The 17,075-nt window shown below is 42.4% G+C and overlaps 1 protein-coding gene across 1 annotated transcript in view; it reads left to right on the forward strand.

Moving 5' to 3' along the window:
* Nucleotides 1-922: 922 nt before the first annotated feature.
* Nucleotides 923-17,075, forward strand: part of AGA (aspartylglucosaminidase) — a 43,187-nt gene continuing 27,034 nt past the window's right edge. The window contains exons 1-6 of the mRNA XM_083170771.1: nucleotides 923-1,113; nucleotides 5,931-6,084; nucleotides 8,035-8,147; nucleotides 11,064-11,176; nucleotides 15,682-15,796; nucleotides 16,147-16,222. Of these exons, the coding sequence (XP_083026897.1) occupies nucleotides 984-1,113; nucleotides 5,931-6,084; nucleotides 8,035-8,147; nucleotides 11,064-11,176; nucleotides 15,682-15,796; nucleotides 16,147-16,222 (701 nt within the window). The 5' untranslated portion in view covers nucleotides 923-983. The remainder of the gene's footprint in view (nucleotides 1,114-5,930; nucleotides 6,085-8,034; nucleotides 8,148-11,063; nucleotides 11,177-15,681; nucleotides 15,797-16,146; nucleotides 16,223-17,075) is intronic.

Raw genomic sequence — 17,075 nt, forward strand, 5'->3', positions numbered from 1 at the left:
TCACACTGTGCCTGCCTAACAGCTAGTGTAAAAAAATAATAAAATAAAAAACTCCAAACTTTCTCTACCTGGGCTGCCTCAGGCAGCCTGTTCAGCATAGTATCCACTCCAGTGGGCACCTAAACGAAACTGAAGCATGATGGGATGCGGAAAGGAGGAGCATGCCCCATGAAAAGTTTAGCATAGGTACCTGGCTCCTGCGGACCCTCCCACATCCCAAGGTTGGGCTGCATCACCAGGATAGATGATAGAGAAATTAGAGAGTTTGCAAAGTAACCAGTCAGCTTCTGTCATTTATCTTGCACAGTCTAAAGCTGTGTACACACTGGGCAATATGATCGCTGGCAATATATTGCTCAGTCTCCTCGTTTTCATCAGTGACCAGAGACAGTCGCTTATGAAAATGACACACTCCCAGTCGAAGAGGCAGGGGAAGTCGCTGGAGCTTGCTCCTCCGACCAGCTACCATTAAAAAACAGGAGCGCGCACCCGGTGATTTATCGCTGTTGCACACTCCAATTGCTAGCCTGAGCGACCATGTTGCCAGCGATTTTATGCCCGTGTGTATGCACCTTAAGATGTGTGATTGGTTGCTAGCGGCAACTGCTCTACTTCATGTATCATGAAGGTTCATATATATCCATCTCTGTCTTGTGGAGTAAACAGAGCTACAGTGTAACATGCAGCACTCAGCAATGAGTATGGCTAATTGGAAATGTAGCTTGTAACCTAATACACTTGGGGAAGGAACAATAAGCTGCTCTGACGATCGACACCTTGACTAAACACAGGGTGGGTGCTGGCAGGAACAGCACCCGCTCTGTGAGCAGATAGTTGCGATTATCCTGTATGCTGAGCTCAGCTAGCTGCTGTGTGTGAAACGAAACCGAAAGCAGCAGCCCTGGCCCTGCCTCCCCGGCTCAGTCAGTCCTGTACTCGCCGCGAGCACGCCAGTCCCAATATCCGGCAGGAGCAGAGCAGAGATGGTGCCGGGAGCTGGCCGGTCCCTGGTGCTGTACGTGCTGGCGGCCCAGCTGTGTGCGGTGTACTCGCAGACCCCGGCGCTGCCCTTGGTCATTAACACGTGGCCCTTCCGGAGCGCGACCCAGACAGGTGATGAGAATTTCCCACTGCGGACCCGGGGGCAGCGGGAGCGCGCAAAGCATCCGTACACACTGGGGCAATGTGCTGCTGGGGCGGGGAACAGCGATAATGAGGACACTAATGTTTGTAAATTGAAATAACTAAATACATTGATTATAGAAACTGCTCAGAAATGCTGTGCGTGGTATTGTAGCACAATGTGCTGCTTGCCATAACCATAGTGCATTCAGATAAAGGGGTTTAAGTTGTCTGGTACACTGGGTTAGCATAACTAACCTGCTTTAGAACAGCATTAAACTTGTTGAGCACATTAGAACGGGGTATGGGTGAAAACCGGACCAGGACAAAACCGCCGGACCGGGGGTGTCCTGTCCGGGGGGCTGCCTGTCACACCTGTCACCAGGTAGAGGAGGAGGGGTAGAATAAAGCCTCCCTGTATGCTCCGGGCATGTAGCATAAACCGGACGGTCCGGACCACCTGGGGAGGCTGTAATCTCCCCTCCCCATGTCCCTGGTGATAGCTATCACAGGGACCCCCGGATAAGACACCCCCGGACAGGACACTCCCCGGACCAGACCCTACAAGCTCCGGACTGCAGATTTTGATGTCCGGTCCGGAGTGTAGTCCGGGTCCGGTTTTTACATAGTCCCCATTAGTACGTGTACCCTCTCTGGCTCACTCCACCTGCCGCAGGTAACTACACCCACTAGTAGTGGTGTTCTGAAGACGGGCAAGGTGTTGGCACATGGGGGCACCCAGCGTTTCATGGGTGTTCCTGGGTGCATCCAGTAAAACACACGATGCTGAAGTTAGCTTTTTATTCGGCCAGCTTCTTATTCAAGCTCCAGCTTCTTATTCAGAACATTCAGTTTTACAAGGGTACATGTGGGTCATATGCAAGTGACCCCCCCCCCCCCCCCCCCCTCCCCCTCTGTTGATTTTAGATGTCAATTTTTTTGCCCAAGGCTCCTTAACCCTTGTAAAACTGAATGTCCTGAATAAGATGCTGGAGCTTGAATATGAAGCTAACTTCAGCCTCGTGGAAAACGCTTGTGGTGAAATTTAATAGGATGAGAGATTCAGAAAGTGAGAGATTTGGTAAGAAATCTCTAGTTTCTTTTAAAGCAGCAATCATGTACACTGCAAAATTGCAGCTTTAAAAGATACTGGAGATTTCTTACCAAATCTCTCACTTTCTGGATCTCTCATCCTATTAAATTTCACCCTTGATTTCTGGTGGCCACTTATGTATTGTACACATTGGGGCAGATGTATTAAGCCTGGTGAAGAGAAAAACTGGAGATAAAGTGGAAGGAGATAACGCACCAGCCAATCAGATCCCAACTGTCATATTTCAAACACAGCTGATTGGCTGGTGCGTTATCTCCTTCCATGTTATCTCCACTTTATCTCTTCTCCAGGCTTAATACATCTGCCCCATTGGCGGCTATTTATAAATGTTTATGTCGTTTAAAAAATATCTGTAACAAATGTTTCATTTCACTTTGTAAACTAAAACAGGAAAATAGCTGATTCTATATTCACTAGAAACTAGCCAATGACCAAATCTCCAAGGCTACACCTACAATAAGGTCAAAATCAATTGAAGAGTGAGGATTACCTGCAAACATGCCTGTAGGAAAGCACTACAAATGTGTCCAGCTACAGTCTTGCTATGTTTAGCAGCGAGCTGTAGCAAGACTGATTTCAGATGCATCCCGGCATGCCGCTGTTCGCATCGGAGTCTGATCCCATTGCATAGCACCCTGATCTGTATATTATGCTTGTACCTCTAATGGGGCCTACACACAGAGAGAAGAGCTGGTGAGCGATGCTAGATGCATCACTGAGCATAGCGATGTGCCGCTGAGCGATCTGTCAGGGCCAGTGCTCTCCGTGAGGGAACATTGGCCCTGACACCAGCGAATATAGATTTATACAGAGTGCTGGATATTAATCGCTGGGCCGTTCATCGCTATCAGTATGGCCCCTACACATGGGGCGGTATTCAATGTGAATACTGGCGACGTGCAGCAAATCCTGTTTAGGATTCGCTGCACATTCGCCACTGCTCGCCACGTTCCGGAGCCTCGCCGGCTCCGGTATTCAACGAGTCAGGGGCTCGCTGCCCATGACTGGCGAATTTGAGCTCCTGCGGCGGACGTGCAGCGAATCCTGTTTAGGATTCGCTGCACATTCGCCACTGCTCGCCACGTTCCGGAACCTCGCCGGCTCCGGTATTTAACGAGTCAGGGGCTCGCTGCCCCTGACTGGCGAATTTGAGCTCCCACAGGGAGCCTGAGGACGGTGGCAGGCAGGGAGATGGAAGTCTCCCTGCCTGCCCCAGAACGTTTGTGGGGGGGAGGTGGGCTCCCCGGGTGCCAGGCAGCACAGGCTGCCCCCCGGGGGTGCCAGCAGGGGACCGGGTATATTCACTACACCCGATCATGCATATGTAATGATCGGGTGCAGTGAATATATGAATATCTAATGAGCGGCTCGGCTCCGGCCCCCTGCTGGCTGGTCTGTTTAAAAAAAAATATATATATATATAGTACAGTGTGCGAGCCGGCACTCCCTTGACGATATCAAAGTGCCCCAGGTGCCATCCAACAAATACTGGATATGTGCAAAAAAACTGGCGTCACTCCGAGGGCTTGTAATCAGAAAAACTTCTTTTATATATATGCAAAAAAAGTCTACACCAACATGTCACAAAGTCGACGTTTCAATGTCGCTAAGACATTTTTTTTCAAGACAAGACATGAAGAGTATGCACCTCTTCATGTCTTGTCTTGAAAAAAAATGTCTTAAGGTGCCCATACACGTTACAATTATTGTATACAATATTGTATACAATATCGCAACTCATCCGATCTCGGTTTTGCGATAAGATTAGATGAGATGAGATCTAGTACAAAAAGTATGTGCAGCACATACTTTTTGTACTAGATCTCATCTAATCTGATGTCATCGCAAAACCGAGATGCGATGAGTTGCGATATTGTATACAATATTGTATACAATAATTGTAACGTGTATGGGCACCTTTAGCGACATTGAAACGTCGACTTTGTGACATGTTGGTGTAGACGTTTTTTTGCATATATAAAATAAGTTTTTCTGATTACAAGCCCTCGGAGTGACGCCAGTTTTTTTGCACATATATATATATAGGTAGGAACGGTGCGGCACTCCCAGCATAATAAAGAAACTCTGACACACCAATAGTGGTCAACGTTTCAATTTTTATAGAAAAATTTTCATCAGGAAATTTTTTCTATAAAAATTGAAACGTTGACCACTATTGGTGTGTAAGAGTTTCTTTATTATGCTGGGAGTGCCGCACCGTTCCTACCTACATACCTACCCATTGTGAAGGCACCGGCTCAACATTACTGCATCTTATTGGGAGTGCCGATTCCTGGACGTTTATATATATATATATATATATATATATATATATATATATATATATATATATATTTTTTTTTTATTAAATATATATTCATGTGCTAAAAATAGCATGCCCCTCCTCAGAATAAAATTCCAGATTTTTTTACACCAATTGTAAAAAACAAAACACTTTATTTTAAAAGTTTACCTTCCACTTCACCATAAAAATAGTGATTGCTACTCGGTGAATCATGGCGAAAAAAACCTTGAAATGTATTCGCCATCTGGTCATTAAATAGGGTGATTCACCGTTTTAGTCAGAAATTCGCCTTACAGCACAAAATCGCCATAAAAACCTGGCGAATCAGCCTCATTGAATACCGCCCATGGAGCGATGTAGGGTCATTTCCTGAGTAGCGATCTAGTTAATTTAAGAATATCGATCAGAAAATTAGGGCTGCAAACAAAAACAAGTGAGGTTTCAAAGTGTCTGCAACTGATAATAACCAATCCTTATGTACGTGTAATTTCTTATTTTTTTTTTTTATTAATTTGCTAAAATTTCCCAAAAACATTTTTCACATGGTCATTATGGGGTATTGTGTATAGATTTTGAGGAGAAAAAAATAATTTATTACATTTTGGAGTAAGGCTGTAATATAACAAAATGTGGAACAAGTAAAGCACTGTGAATACTTTCCAGATGAATTGTAATTGAGTGGTGGCGACAAGCAGCTTTGCAGAAAATGCTGAAATCAGTGGCTGCATCATAGGATGGAGATTCATTGGCTCCAGTTACAGTACATGATTTCACCAGACATCCCAAGTAACCTGAGGATTATTTATATGTTCATTGTTCATCTGATGCTGCATCTTTGGGCAGTCAAGCAGATATACGAGTGTCACATATCACATTAATCAGGACAGTTTCCTGGTGTGTATTAGTCACATTGCGACTAAAGGTGCCCACACACTAGAAAGATCTGTGATCATAAGATGTGCGCATAAATTAGCCTTGAAATCATTTATCTGTCCTGGACAAAAGATTTCAGGCAAGCGCACATCTTTATCAAAGATTTTTCTTAAGATCCCGTGTGCGTTCCTATGGATCTTTTACTAAATATTCTGATCTTTCATGCAGCACGTAAGATCAGAAGATTCAGCTAAAGATCCACGGAAGCGCGCATCGGACCGATATCGGCCGATTTTCGACAGAGTATCGGTAAACATCGGACGATATATCGGCTGATTTATTGGAAATCAGCCAATCGGCCAAAAAATCGTTCTAGTGTGTGGGCACCTTAAGATGCATTTTTAGCAAAATGAAAACAGCATAGCTCTAAAAGTCTCATGGGACCTGGCATGCCGAGAGGGGCTTTTTGGTGCAACTGCAGCAAGTTTACTAACCCCTACATGATTTCATACTCAGCTTGGCAACGCCTAGCCTCTGGTGGATCTGCTTTGGATGCGGTGGAGAAGGGCTGTGCCCAGTGTGAAATTGATCAGTGTGATGGTACTGTGGGATATGGGGGGAGCCCTGATGAAACCGGAGAAACAACCTTGGATGCCATGATTATGAATGGGTAAGTTCTTCTGCTATTTATGTCGGAGATTTCCAAATGCGGTCCTCAAGGCACCCCAACGGGTGCCAGTTTTTAGCCATATCCATGATTTATCACGGATTGTTAAATTAGGTGCTAATTAAAGGGGTTTCTTTAGACCTTGTCACAAAGCTGATTTTTTTCTTAAATAGAAAAAAAATGCTGCGCTGTGATGGGGCTGATGTAATGTGCAGATAGTTTTGTGTGGGTTATTTTGTTTCTGTGCAGGGTAAATACTGGCTGCTTTATTTTTGCACTGAAATTTAGATTTCTGTTTCAACACACCCCACCCATATCTAACTACCTCTGCCCCAGTTGCAGTGCAACATGGTTTTGTCCATTTGTTTTACAATCATCTCTGCAAGTACTGATATACTTAAAATCAGGACCATTGGGGTGCCTTGAGGACCTCTGATTTAGGCAGTTGTAGGCCCAATTATCTTTTTATTATTATTCCTTTTTTGTTTTTATAAGTTTATCTTTATTTCAGAAAAAAAACAGATTATGCTCATAATCAGTGGTTCCTAAAATCAGTCATCAAAGCACCTTGACAGTCTAGGTCAGTGGTTCCCAACCTCGGTCCTCAAGTGCCCCCAACAGTGCACATTTTCCAGGTCTCCACACAAAATTGCAAGTAAAATAATTAGCCCCAGCTGTGGATCTTTAGAATGTGTATGAATAATGAGTGCATCTGCTGGGTGATCTGGAAAACATGCACTGGGGGTACTTGAGGACCAGGGTTGGGAACCACTGGTCTAGGTTTTAAGGATATCTGTGCTTAAGCTCAGGTGACTTGCTTACTACCACAGTCATTTTGATTATACCATTTGTGCAGAAGAATGAATATCCTTGAAATGTGAACTGTTCGTTTGCCTTGTGGACTGTGTTTAAAAAAACTCTTTAGGTGCACATTTTTATTTTATTTCTATGTTGCTACTAAACCGTAAGCAGCAAGTAACCTACATATAATGCAGATAGCCTATGCTATAAAGTACCCCAAGAATAATTGGATGAGTGCCGGCATGCCTTTTGTCCACTGAATTCAAAAGCACTGGCACCTACATATAATGTTCTTTTTAAAACATTTGGGGTTATTCAGACCAGATTGCAAAGCACATTTTTTAGCAAATGGACAAAACCATGCTGCACTGCAGGTGGGGTAAATGTAACCTGTAGAGAGTAAGATTTGGATGGGGTGAGTTCAATCTGAAATCTAAATTGCAGTGTTAGAGTAAAAGAGCCAGTATTTACCCTGCACAGAAACCAAATAATTCACCCAAATCTAAAGGGGCATACACACAGAGTGATTTCAGCACCGTTTCTTAGTGATCTGACTAGACACAGGGATAGCTTCATGTGTATGGCCCCCGGCAACTGCGATGTGCAGTCTCGCACATTGCTATCACCTGACTAGATTTAGGCAGCTTGCAGTCAAAATCTATTCATCACCCGTGTTCTCACTATTGAGAATACTGTCAGTGACGGATCGCTCAGCACTGATCGCTGGTGCAGCTCTGTGTGCGCTGAGCGATCGGTGCTTAACTAGATTGCTCAGCAAAAGCTCCCGTCGCCCCCTTTATTGACTCTGCACTTCTTATATTTCCCTCACCTACAGTGCAACGTGTTTTCTTATTTAAAATGGGTTTTTGAAAGAACTTTCTCAAATAGGGGAAGGGAGGAAGACTTCCAATGTTGGACTCTGGCTGATATCCGGATATGACGGCGGATGTAGAGTACTCGGTGGATTTTGGTACAATACTAGGATACCAGTGCAAAATATACTTCTAGAATGTACAACTTTAAATGATGCTTAAATGCCTATAAATGTCAAGTCTCTTTAGATGAGGCCAATAAACTATATAAAAATATTATAAACCTTCTCGTGAATAATGTAAATGCACTTAATCTTGAATATGTTTATGTATATTTCAGGAACACAATGGAAGTCGGTGCTGTCGCTAACCTTAGAAGAGTAAAAAATGCCATTGGCGTGGCAAGAGCGGTCATGGAGCACACAAAGCACACCTTTCTAGTTGGAGAATCAGGTACGTCACTATTATTTTCAATTCTTTTTTTTATCTAGGTATTATCTTGATGTATTGTCATGTGAAGCTGTCAGTTTATGCTGTCGAGCAGTTTGCACTGGGCACAGTTATGGGGGTTATTCAAACCTGATCTCAGCCCTGCGATTTTTCAATACTGACTATTATCAATAGCCTTTATGGATCGTAGCGCACATGCATTTGTGATAGCAAGCCATTCGAGGTAACCAGGCATTTTCTGGGAGTGTCAGGAAAAATGCAGGCATACCTAAGCGTTTTCAAGGAGGGTAATGGTGAGTGAGTTGTAAATATGCTAGCTAATCGCCGATTGGCGTGATTTTCGCAAGCCATTCGTAGCTTTGCACAGGGCGGGTTTTCACTCTGCTGGGGCAGCGGCTATCTGATTGCAGGGCAACAATCCGGTCTAAATAACCGTCTATATACTAAAGAGAATGTTGTGTGCAGTAGAGTGGATTCAGGTTTGGGGACATTGGGTAGTCGTACAAATACATAATTTTGCCCGGGTGGCTACCTTCACCATATTTGAAAAAAAAAAAAGAAAAATGACGATAGAATAAACTCTATCATATGGCGATAATGAAGACCTAACGATTACACCAGGCATGTACAAACTATAGCCCTCCAGCTGTTGTGAAACTACAACTCCCATCATGCCTTGCCACAGTTTTGCTATTAGGGAGTGCTAAAACTATGGCAAGGCATGCTGGGATGTGCTGGATGGCCACAGTTTCAGAATTGAACCCATGACTTCAGTGCTGTGAGGCAGTAATGCTAACCATTACACTGTTCGTGATGCCAATGAGAATAGAATGAATGAGAGTATTTTATTGTTCTTGTTGGCTACTTTCTCTTAAATGTAAAAAGATCTTAAAAGATAATATAAAAAGGTAAGGTTATGGACCATGCACGACAATTCTGTGATTTTACAGTTAAAGATGTAGGGGTAAATTTACTAAGATGGGAGTTCTGTAAAAGATGGGATGTTGACAGTGCTAAATAAATGAGTAGAATCTGATTGGTCGCTATGGGCAACATCCCTTCTTCAATAGAACTCCCATCTTAGTAAATTTACCCCATAATGTGCAGGAAAATGTAATAGAAAACGTAAAGTTATCATTACTAGCAGGCACTTAAAGTTCTATTATGTGATCAGTGTGGAAAAAATGTAGATGAGCATATTGCTTTACCATTTTTACCTAATGCTAAAGTCTAGCTCCAAGCTTCACTTGGAACAAATGCTACTACTAGTATAAATTAGTGCTGTTTGCATTTAGTTTGGTTGTACCTTGAATACATACAACATAGGCAGGCCTTTTTTACAAACTGCACTGATCTGTGCAAGTAGGATATCCACACTTCATCATTGTATGATTTCCTGGATTTGGGGGAGTAGATTGGGTACACTGTGGGTAAGTTGAACTTTGTATTGTCTATTTCAGGCCTGGCCAACCTGTGGCTCTCCAGCTGTTGTGAAACCACAAGTCCCAGCATGTACTGCCACAGTTTTGCTATTATGGAATGCTAGAACTGTGGCAAAGCATGCTGGGATGTGTAGTTTCAAAACATCTGGAGAGCCACAGGTTGGCCAGGCCTGGTCTATTTGCACCTATTCATGTCCACGCGCCCTTTCCTGTTTGCTACCAAACATATTTACAGGCAGCCGAAATGGCTCCATAACTTTTGAATGCTTCACTGACATTTAGCAAAAGGAGGTAGTGGAGGAGACCATCATTTGGAGCATCTTCTACCCCTTTCACACTGCACTTTTAAAACGGTATATTGCCGTTTTTTTTCCATTTTAAAACATTTAAGGCTCCAGTGTGAACGTGCCAGAGTTGATTTTCCGGTTAAAGTTAACCGGTATTTCAACACGTTTAAAAAGCAGAGTCCTACACGTTTCAGAGACGTTTTTTAGGCAGTGTAAATGGCTCTATTTCTATGGCTTGAAACGTGTCCCTTGGGGGTTAAACGGGTTGAATGTGTGAATGGTATTAAATGCTTTTTAAAACGGTTTTCACCTGCAATGTGAAAGGTCTTAAGGTTCAGACCCGTTTTAAAGTCCCATTTAAGAATACAGGGTCAATACCCGTTTCTGCAATGTGAAAGCAGTATTCCTCAATTTCAGACTGGGGCTTGTTACAGACCTGCTCGGGAGGCTGCGAGTGTTCGGAGGCCAACGAGCAGGTAAATGCTGCCCCACCAAGCGCACTCCCCCTACCAGCACACAGTGCTGCAAAGGCTGGGGGGGGGGGGACGCCTGCATTTATAAAGTAAAATGTAAAGTAGATAAACGTTTTTTGTAACATATTTTGTAGCTACAAGCCATTTTATTATATTAAATTTATGATTTATCATGTGGGTTGATATTTCATAGGAACATGGGCATCTGCAATTGGATAGCTTGTGAATTATTATTTTACATGGGGAAAATAAGCAGAGAGCAGAGTCATAGAGCTCAGAGTAGAACATTTGATCCTGTTGCACAACATATCAATTTTTCTTTCCTAACTTTACTGCCACTTTAACGTTTTCTTGGACACATGCAAATTTATTATGGAAATAATGCAAGGAAAGCAACTTCAATTATACCAGAACCTATTGAGACTGTTCTTGTAAGTTCAGTGATATTTGCAACAGTAATACTAGGAAATGTAGAGCAGCAATTTCACTCCACAGAATGGAATCTGCCCGATTGTTATGAAATTGAAAAAGGTTTGAATTGCGTTCAGAAGACACATTTTTATAGCTCAATAAAGTTCTGTCTTGCAGTTTTAAATGTTTCAATTTAACTTTACGAAGTGTAATCTGTAAAGGGCTTGTTTGAGGCAGCAGGGAAAAAAAAGCAGGATCATAACAATTTAATTCAGATTGTAACTTATAAAATGTATCCATTTTTAGCATCCTTATTTGCTGAGAGTATGGGTTTTGCATGTGAAGACTTAACCAGCAACCGATCATTCGCCATTTATACAAAATGGCTCTATCAGAACTGTCAACCAAACTTTCGGAAGGTATGTATCAGTCATACAATACGTTATATTTGTTTACATGAAATAACTGTGTTCTGACTATAACATATTAGATGAGAGAACAAGCTTTACTTATTTTGTATACACAATGCTAACATCTCTTCATGAAATGCTTTGGGTTTTAATAGCAGGTTTTTTTTAGATTTTGTTACAGTATGACAAGAACTGAGTAAATTTGGTATCTGAATAAATTGTTATTGTAACAGTCTGTACACACTGGGCGATTTTGCCCAGTGTGTGTGGACAACAGTGATGGGGAAATTTGCTGGGCCGAAAATTGCTCAGAGCATACACACTGATCGATTTTTTTTTTTTTTTATTATTATTTTTTTTTATTTTTTTTTTTCCACACTTCTGAGCTATTTTCCCAGTGGTGGATGACTTTTTGTAGCAGGACGCTATGGAAAGACATCCACCCTGTCGCTGATCTGATGGTAATACCAGCAGATGACCGGCGACCGCCAGTGATGATGTGGGAGTGTACATCAGTGCACGCTACTCATTGCTGGCCCGTACACACTGGGCGGCTTTTGAGCTGAAAGAAGCACAAACGACAAAACTGAGCTGCTTTCAGCTCAAAATCTCCCAGTGTGTATGGGCCTTTCAAGTCAGAATTTAATAGTGTAGACCATAGGCAACAAAATCAACTGATAACTTAAATTAAACATCCCAAGCGTTAGACTCGTTTGCATAGAATAAAATTCACCTTCATTTTATAGGATGAACAATATAGAAAAACCAAACATTTTATATACCTATAGTTCTATACAGGAATAGTATACAAAGAAAAAAACACTTGACTTTGAGTCTATATTATGCCATATGTGTTTACACCGCTAAACAGATGTGCCATAAATTCTGGTTGGAAGACCACTCAGTATAAGGACTTGAGCACTTTCAACTGGTTTAGAAACACCCGATAGGTCTAAGCTTTTTCTGATCCAGGTTCTTGGCAAAATTGAACAGGGCTATGAGAGGTACTGTATGGGTCTCCACAATCTTCCAACATAAGATTAATAGGAGCATAATAGGACCACTCTTATAGTGGGTAAGAGAGGAGTCCTCCAACAACAACACAAACTATTTTAAGTCTTACACGTCCTGCTTGATTTCATTCTCATTCTCACCTTAACGTTGTCTATCACATAATAATCACAAATTATCAGGACTAGTTACAGATTTACAGCATTATCCCCACACTATATTTCTCGGGCAGTCCGCCCAGCAAAATTTCCCTGCTGCCTGGCACTGATAAAGCCAAGAATTGTGCAGCACTGACAGAAACATCAGAGCAGTGCAGCAGTAACATAGTAACATAGTAATTAAGGCTGGAAAAAGACGTTAGTCCATCGAGTTTAACCTACCTAACTTGTAACTACTGACTTGAGTAAGTCACATCTATAGGATTCCCTTACTGGCAAAAAATTTATCCAGTTTTGATTTAAATTCATTAACAGTAGTTACTGTAACCACCCCCTCCGGCAATGAGTTCCAGAATTATACTGCTCTAATGGTGAAGAATCCTCTTCTTAATTCAGTACGGAATTTCTTTTCCTCGAGCCTCAGTACATGCCCGGATGTCCTATGAAATCATATGATTCCCAATCCTGTATTTGAACAAGCTAGTCATATCACCTCTCAACCTCCGTTTCTCCAGTGAAAACATACTCAGCTTGGTTAACCTATCTTTGTAGTCTGGTGATTCAAGACCTTTTACTAGCTTAGTCACCCTTCTATGTACCTGTTCCAATTCATTTACCGTATTTTTCGCACCATAAGACGCACTTTTTTCCCCAAAAAAGTGGGGGGGGAAAGGGTGCGTCTTATGGAGCGAATATCGGAAACAAATTTTTCCAAAAAACTGCAGCTGCCGGTCCGGGCAGTGGGGATCATGCAGCTGCTGAGGGGTTTATTTGATGAATGGAATTTCGTTTTGCGGGGTCCCTGCGACAGATGGCAATTAATATATGACACAGCAGCCAGCTGCCAGCTCTAGGCAGACAGCGCACAGGAAGTGTAACCTCCCAGCTGGCCAATGGGAGCCCGCTGAGTGTATCAGGATGCCTGCAGCAGGAGGGAGCACCAAAGTGGAGCGGTTCCCTGAGCTCCAGATGTCCCGGGACATCATCAGCCGCACTGAGACAAGAGGCAGTCAGCGTCGCCAGAGCCTGCAGCGGGAGGGAGCGCCAAAGTGGAGCGGTTCCCTGAGCTCCAGACGTCCCGGGGGTAAGAGGCTGCACAGTTGGCCCCCTTCCTCCATCCAGTGGCGGGCTTCCCATCGGCCACACACCGACGGGCAGCAGCACATCAGCGCTGTGAGCTCTCTCTGCTCCTCACTGCACAATGTGGCTGCAGCCATAGTGACCCCAGACTTTCATGGCTCACTTAAAAAAAAAAATATTTAGCTGCTGCACATAGAGCACCATGTCCAACAGAGCACAGGATGAGCCACTGGAGGATAAGAGCACTCTGTTTGTCTGATGCATGTCTCCCCTATGCTGTATCCTATGTATAGTGATGTATCAGCCAGCACAGGGTATGGCTGCCTTCCCACAGCTACTGCTGTGTATGCAGACATACAGTAGGCTCCCATAGCATTGTACTCAGTGCACTGTTGGCTGAGATGATTACCGTATATTTCATTTACTATCACATGTCACCAGTATAGCTTTGCTATTCCCAGCGGCTTGTTTACATGTGCACACGTGTGTGTGTGTGTTCCATAGCAGTGAGCAGTCCTGGATTATGCCTGACATCAGCAGCTGGTGACGTGTCTGTAATGGAAGTAATGGAACCATTGGATAAGCAATAAAGGTTATTTGTGTACGTTGTGCTTGTCCTCTATTGTATTCAGCTGTCAGTCACTGTTTTGCTTTTCTGTTTCTGTACTCTGTAATTGGGCACTGTGGATGCCTTATGGCACCATATAAATATGGTATGATAAGAATAGTAGCGGGAATTATACTATTAGGTTCAAAATATTTTTTTTCCCCGTTTTCCTCCCCTAAAACTAGGTGCGTCTTATGGTCAGGTGCGTCTTATAGAGCGAAAAATACGGTATGTCCTTTTTAAGGTGCGGTGCCCAGTACTGAACACAATACTCCAAGTGTGGTCTCACCAATGCCTTGTAAATAGGCACTATCACATTGGCATCCCTTGAATCCATACCCCTTTCAAATGCATGCCAGTGTCCGGTTTGCTTTTGCTGCTGCACTTGAGCAGTGTTCACTATTACCCAAAATTTCTATATCTATGATGACCCCCAAGTCCTTCTCTGCAGCAGAATTCCCTGTAATAACTCCATTTAGCCTGTAAGTAGCTTGTTCATTTTTGTTCCCATAATTAATTATTTTACATTTTTCAACGTTAAACTGCATTTTCCACCTTTCCCCCCCACATTTCCAGTTTATTTAAGTCACTTTGTAGTGTTTCCCCATCCTCTCCTTAGTTGATTTCCTTACTCAACAGTGTTACAGTACAGCTCACTGTACTGAACTGTCCCTGCCAGAAGGAGGACACCGACCATCCCTGCCAAAAGGAGGATGTTAGCCATCACCTCCACCTCAACTTCGGCCCACTCTATTCCAAGCCTTCTCCTTTACTTTGCCCAGCAAACAGTGAGATGCCAGATGATAGAAATTGAAGGGTGTACAATAGACTGCGGCTTATCTGCGCTCGTAGGGCTCAGTCTGAACTCCCAACCATCCCAATTCCCTTCCCTTACAGCAACACACCTCTCTCCCTCTGCATAATACCATCTGGGGAGAACACTGAATTTCTCTAAATTCTCCACTGCAAAAGTCATATGGATGGATAATAAAATGTCAGTCAGTGGTTGTGCTTTGTGGTATACAGATGTGTCGTCATACTCTATTGCTACAATCGTGTCACACCCATTTTTGGCGCATCAGATCCTGTGCGCCTCACCTTGTGCTCCTTGTGTTATCTGTATTTTGTTTTTCATCTATCTTAATCACAATGTGGTGCGAATAAACCACTTCATGAGACTGCTATGTTTCAGTTAATCGGAGTCCCTTGTATGTCTGTGTGTAAATGAGTATGAATCTGTATATGATGCAGTAGCCATTTTTCTTTATCACATTGGTTTATTTATCATATATTCAGAATCAGTCACATTTTTAAACCAACCAGAGCAATTTTGTGAAGCTGTTTTGTCCGTTCTGATTGCGACCAAGACGCATATTTGAGTGAGAAAGTTGCTGCACTGCTTGGCATGGCTTGCTTGCACCAGACTATCGTACTTCGGCTAGAAGTACGGTATGAGGACATATCTTTACTAATAACTTATTTTGATATAGTAATAACCAACCAAATGTTTTCATGTGCAACATCTCAGGTCAGTGCTTTGCTTTCTGAAAACACAGCTAAAGTTTGTATACATCTCTTACTTTAGGTAGTGTGGCAGTATGTATGTATGTGCAATAAATAGGCAAAATCGTTACTACATTGCTATATATGATTTACAGAATGTCACTCCAGATCCTGCAAAGTCCTGTGGTCCTTATAAACCTGTTCGAGGACAAGATGGAAAACAATCCCCTCCACAGAAAAATGTAGATTTGCACAGCCACGATACTATCGGTAAACACGTCTTTTGATACAAAAGTTCAAGGTCCTACTATCTGCTTTAACGGTATACGGTCGTTGGCTCGACAAACCAAAGGTCTACTTGTATTGGGTCGACCACTGAAGGTAGTCATGGCTTAGGTTGACACCTCAAGTAGCTTGACACAAGCATTAGGTTGACAGTGGCTAGGTCGACAGTCAAAAGGTCAACATAGGTTTTTCACTTTTTGTGACCTTTGTGTCCATGTTGACATTCCGGGCATAAAAAGTGAAAAAATCTGGTTGGTCGACCCAATGACCCATACCCACTTTAACGGTCACTAGAATGAACAATACATAATTACGTTTTCTCCCCCCTCTGTTAGGAATGATTGCGATCGATAGACTAGGGAATGTTGCTACTGGGACCTCAACAAATGGAGCTTCTCATAAAATCCCCGGGTAAGTGAATCACCCTTCACAAACATGTGTAGCTTCATTCATGACATGCCCTCTGTTTGAAAGTTGTCTATTTAGTAAATATAACAGTTTAACATTATACAGGTTGAGTATCCCTTATACAAATATCCGGTATCCAAATTATTCCGAAAACCATGTTCTCCAAAATGTACTTTCTCTTGTTTCCTTTTTGCTGAAAACCTTCTGGGTAGATCTGCAGTAAATATGTGCAGGGACATGATTGCTTGACATTCAAATTCAGTGCCTGAGATAGGACACAAACTTTGTTTCATTTTTTTAAAACCTTATTTAATGCACAAATAAAATATATCTGTGTATTTCATGTGTTGGATGTGCTTCTACATCATAAATGCAAGGTACCTCTTTCAAATCTAAAAATATTCCAAAAGCTGGAATAATGCGTTATCAAAAATGCTCGGGACCAGAAGAAGTTTGGATAAGGGATACTCAACCTGTACTTTCAAAGGCAATACAAAGAGTACAGGTACAGGTATTATTTACTAGATGTCAAGAATGTATTTTTGACTTCACCTAATTACTAAAACAGCTGATTACTATAATAATATAATATAAATAATGTAGGAACACTTAAATCTGCAGGTATCAGTGATTTTTATGAGGGTTTTTGGGAGTCAATATGGTCCGACAATGCCTTGAAAAAAAATCTTGTTCGGACCATTGTATCAATAAAATTATGCTGATACAGCTAAGCAATGTCCAGCTCTCTGGTAATTCTTGCTGGCAGCAAAATACACTTACTGATTTGCCAGCCATTCCTATAGCGCATGAGGCTAGGCTTCCAGTGGCAGAATTTACTGAACAAAAGTGAATTTAA

Source organism: Crinia signifera, chromosome 1 (genome assembly GCF_055691185.1).
Source record: "Crinia signifera chromosome 1, ASM5569118v1, whole genome shotgun sequence".
NCBI classification, from domain to species: Eukaryota; Metazoa; Chordata; class Amphibia; order Anura; family Myobatrachidae; genus Crinia; species Crinia signifera.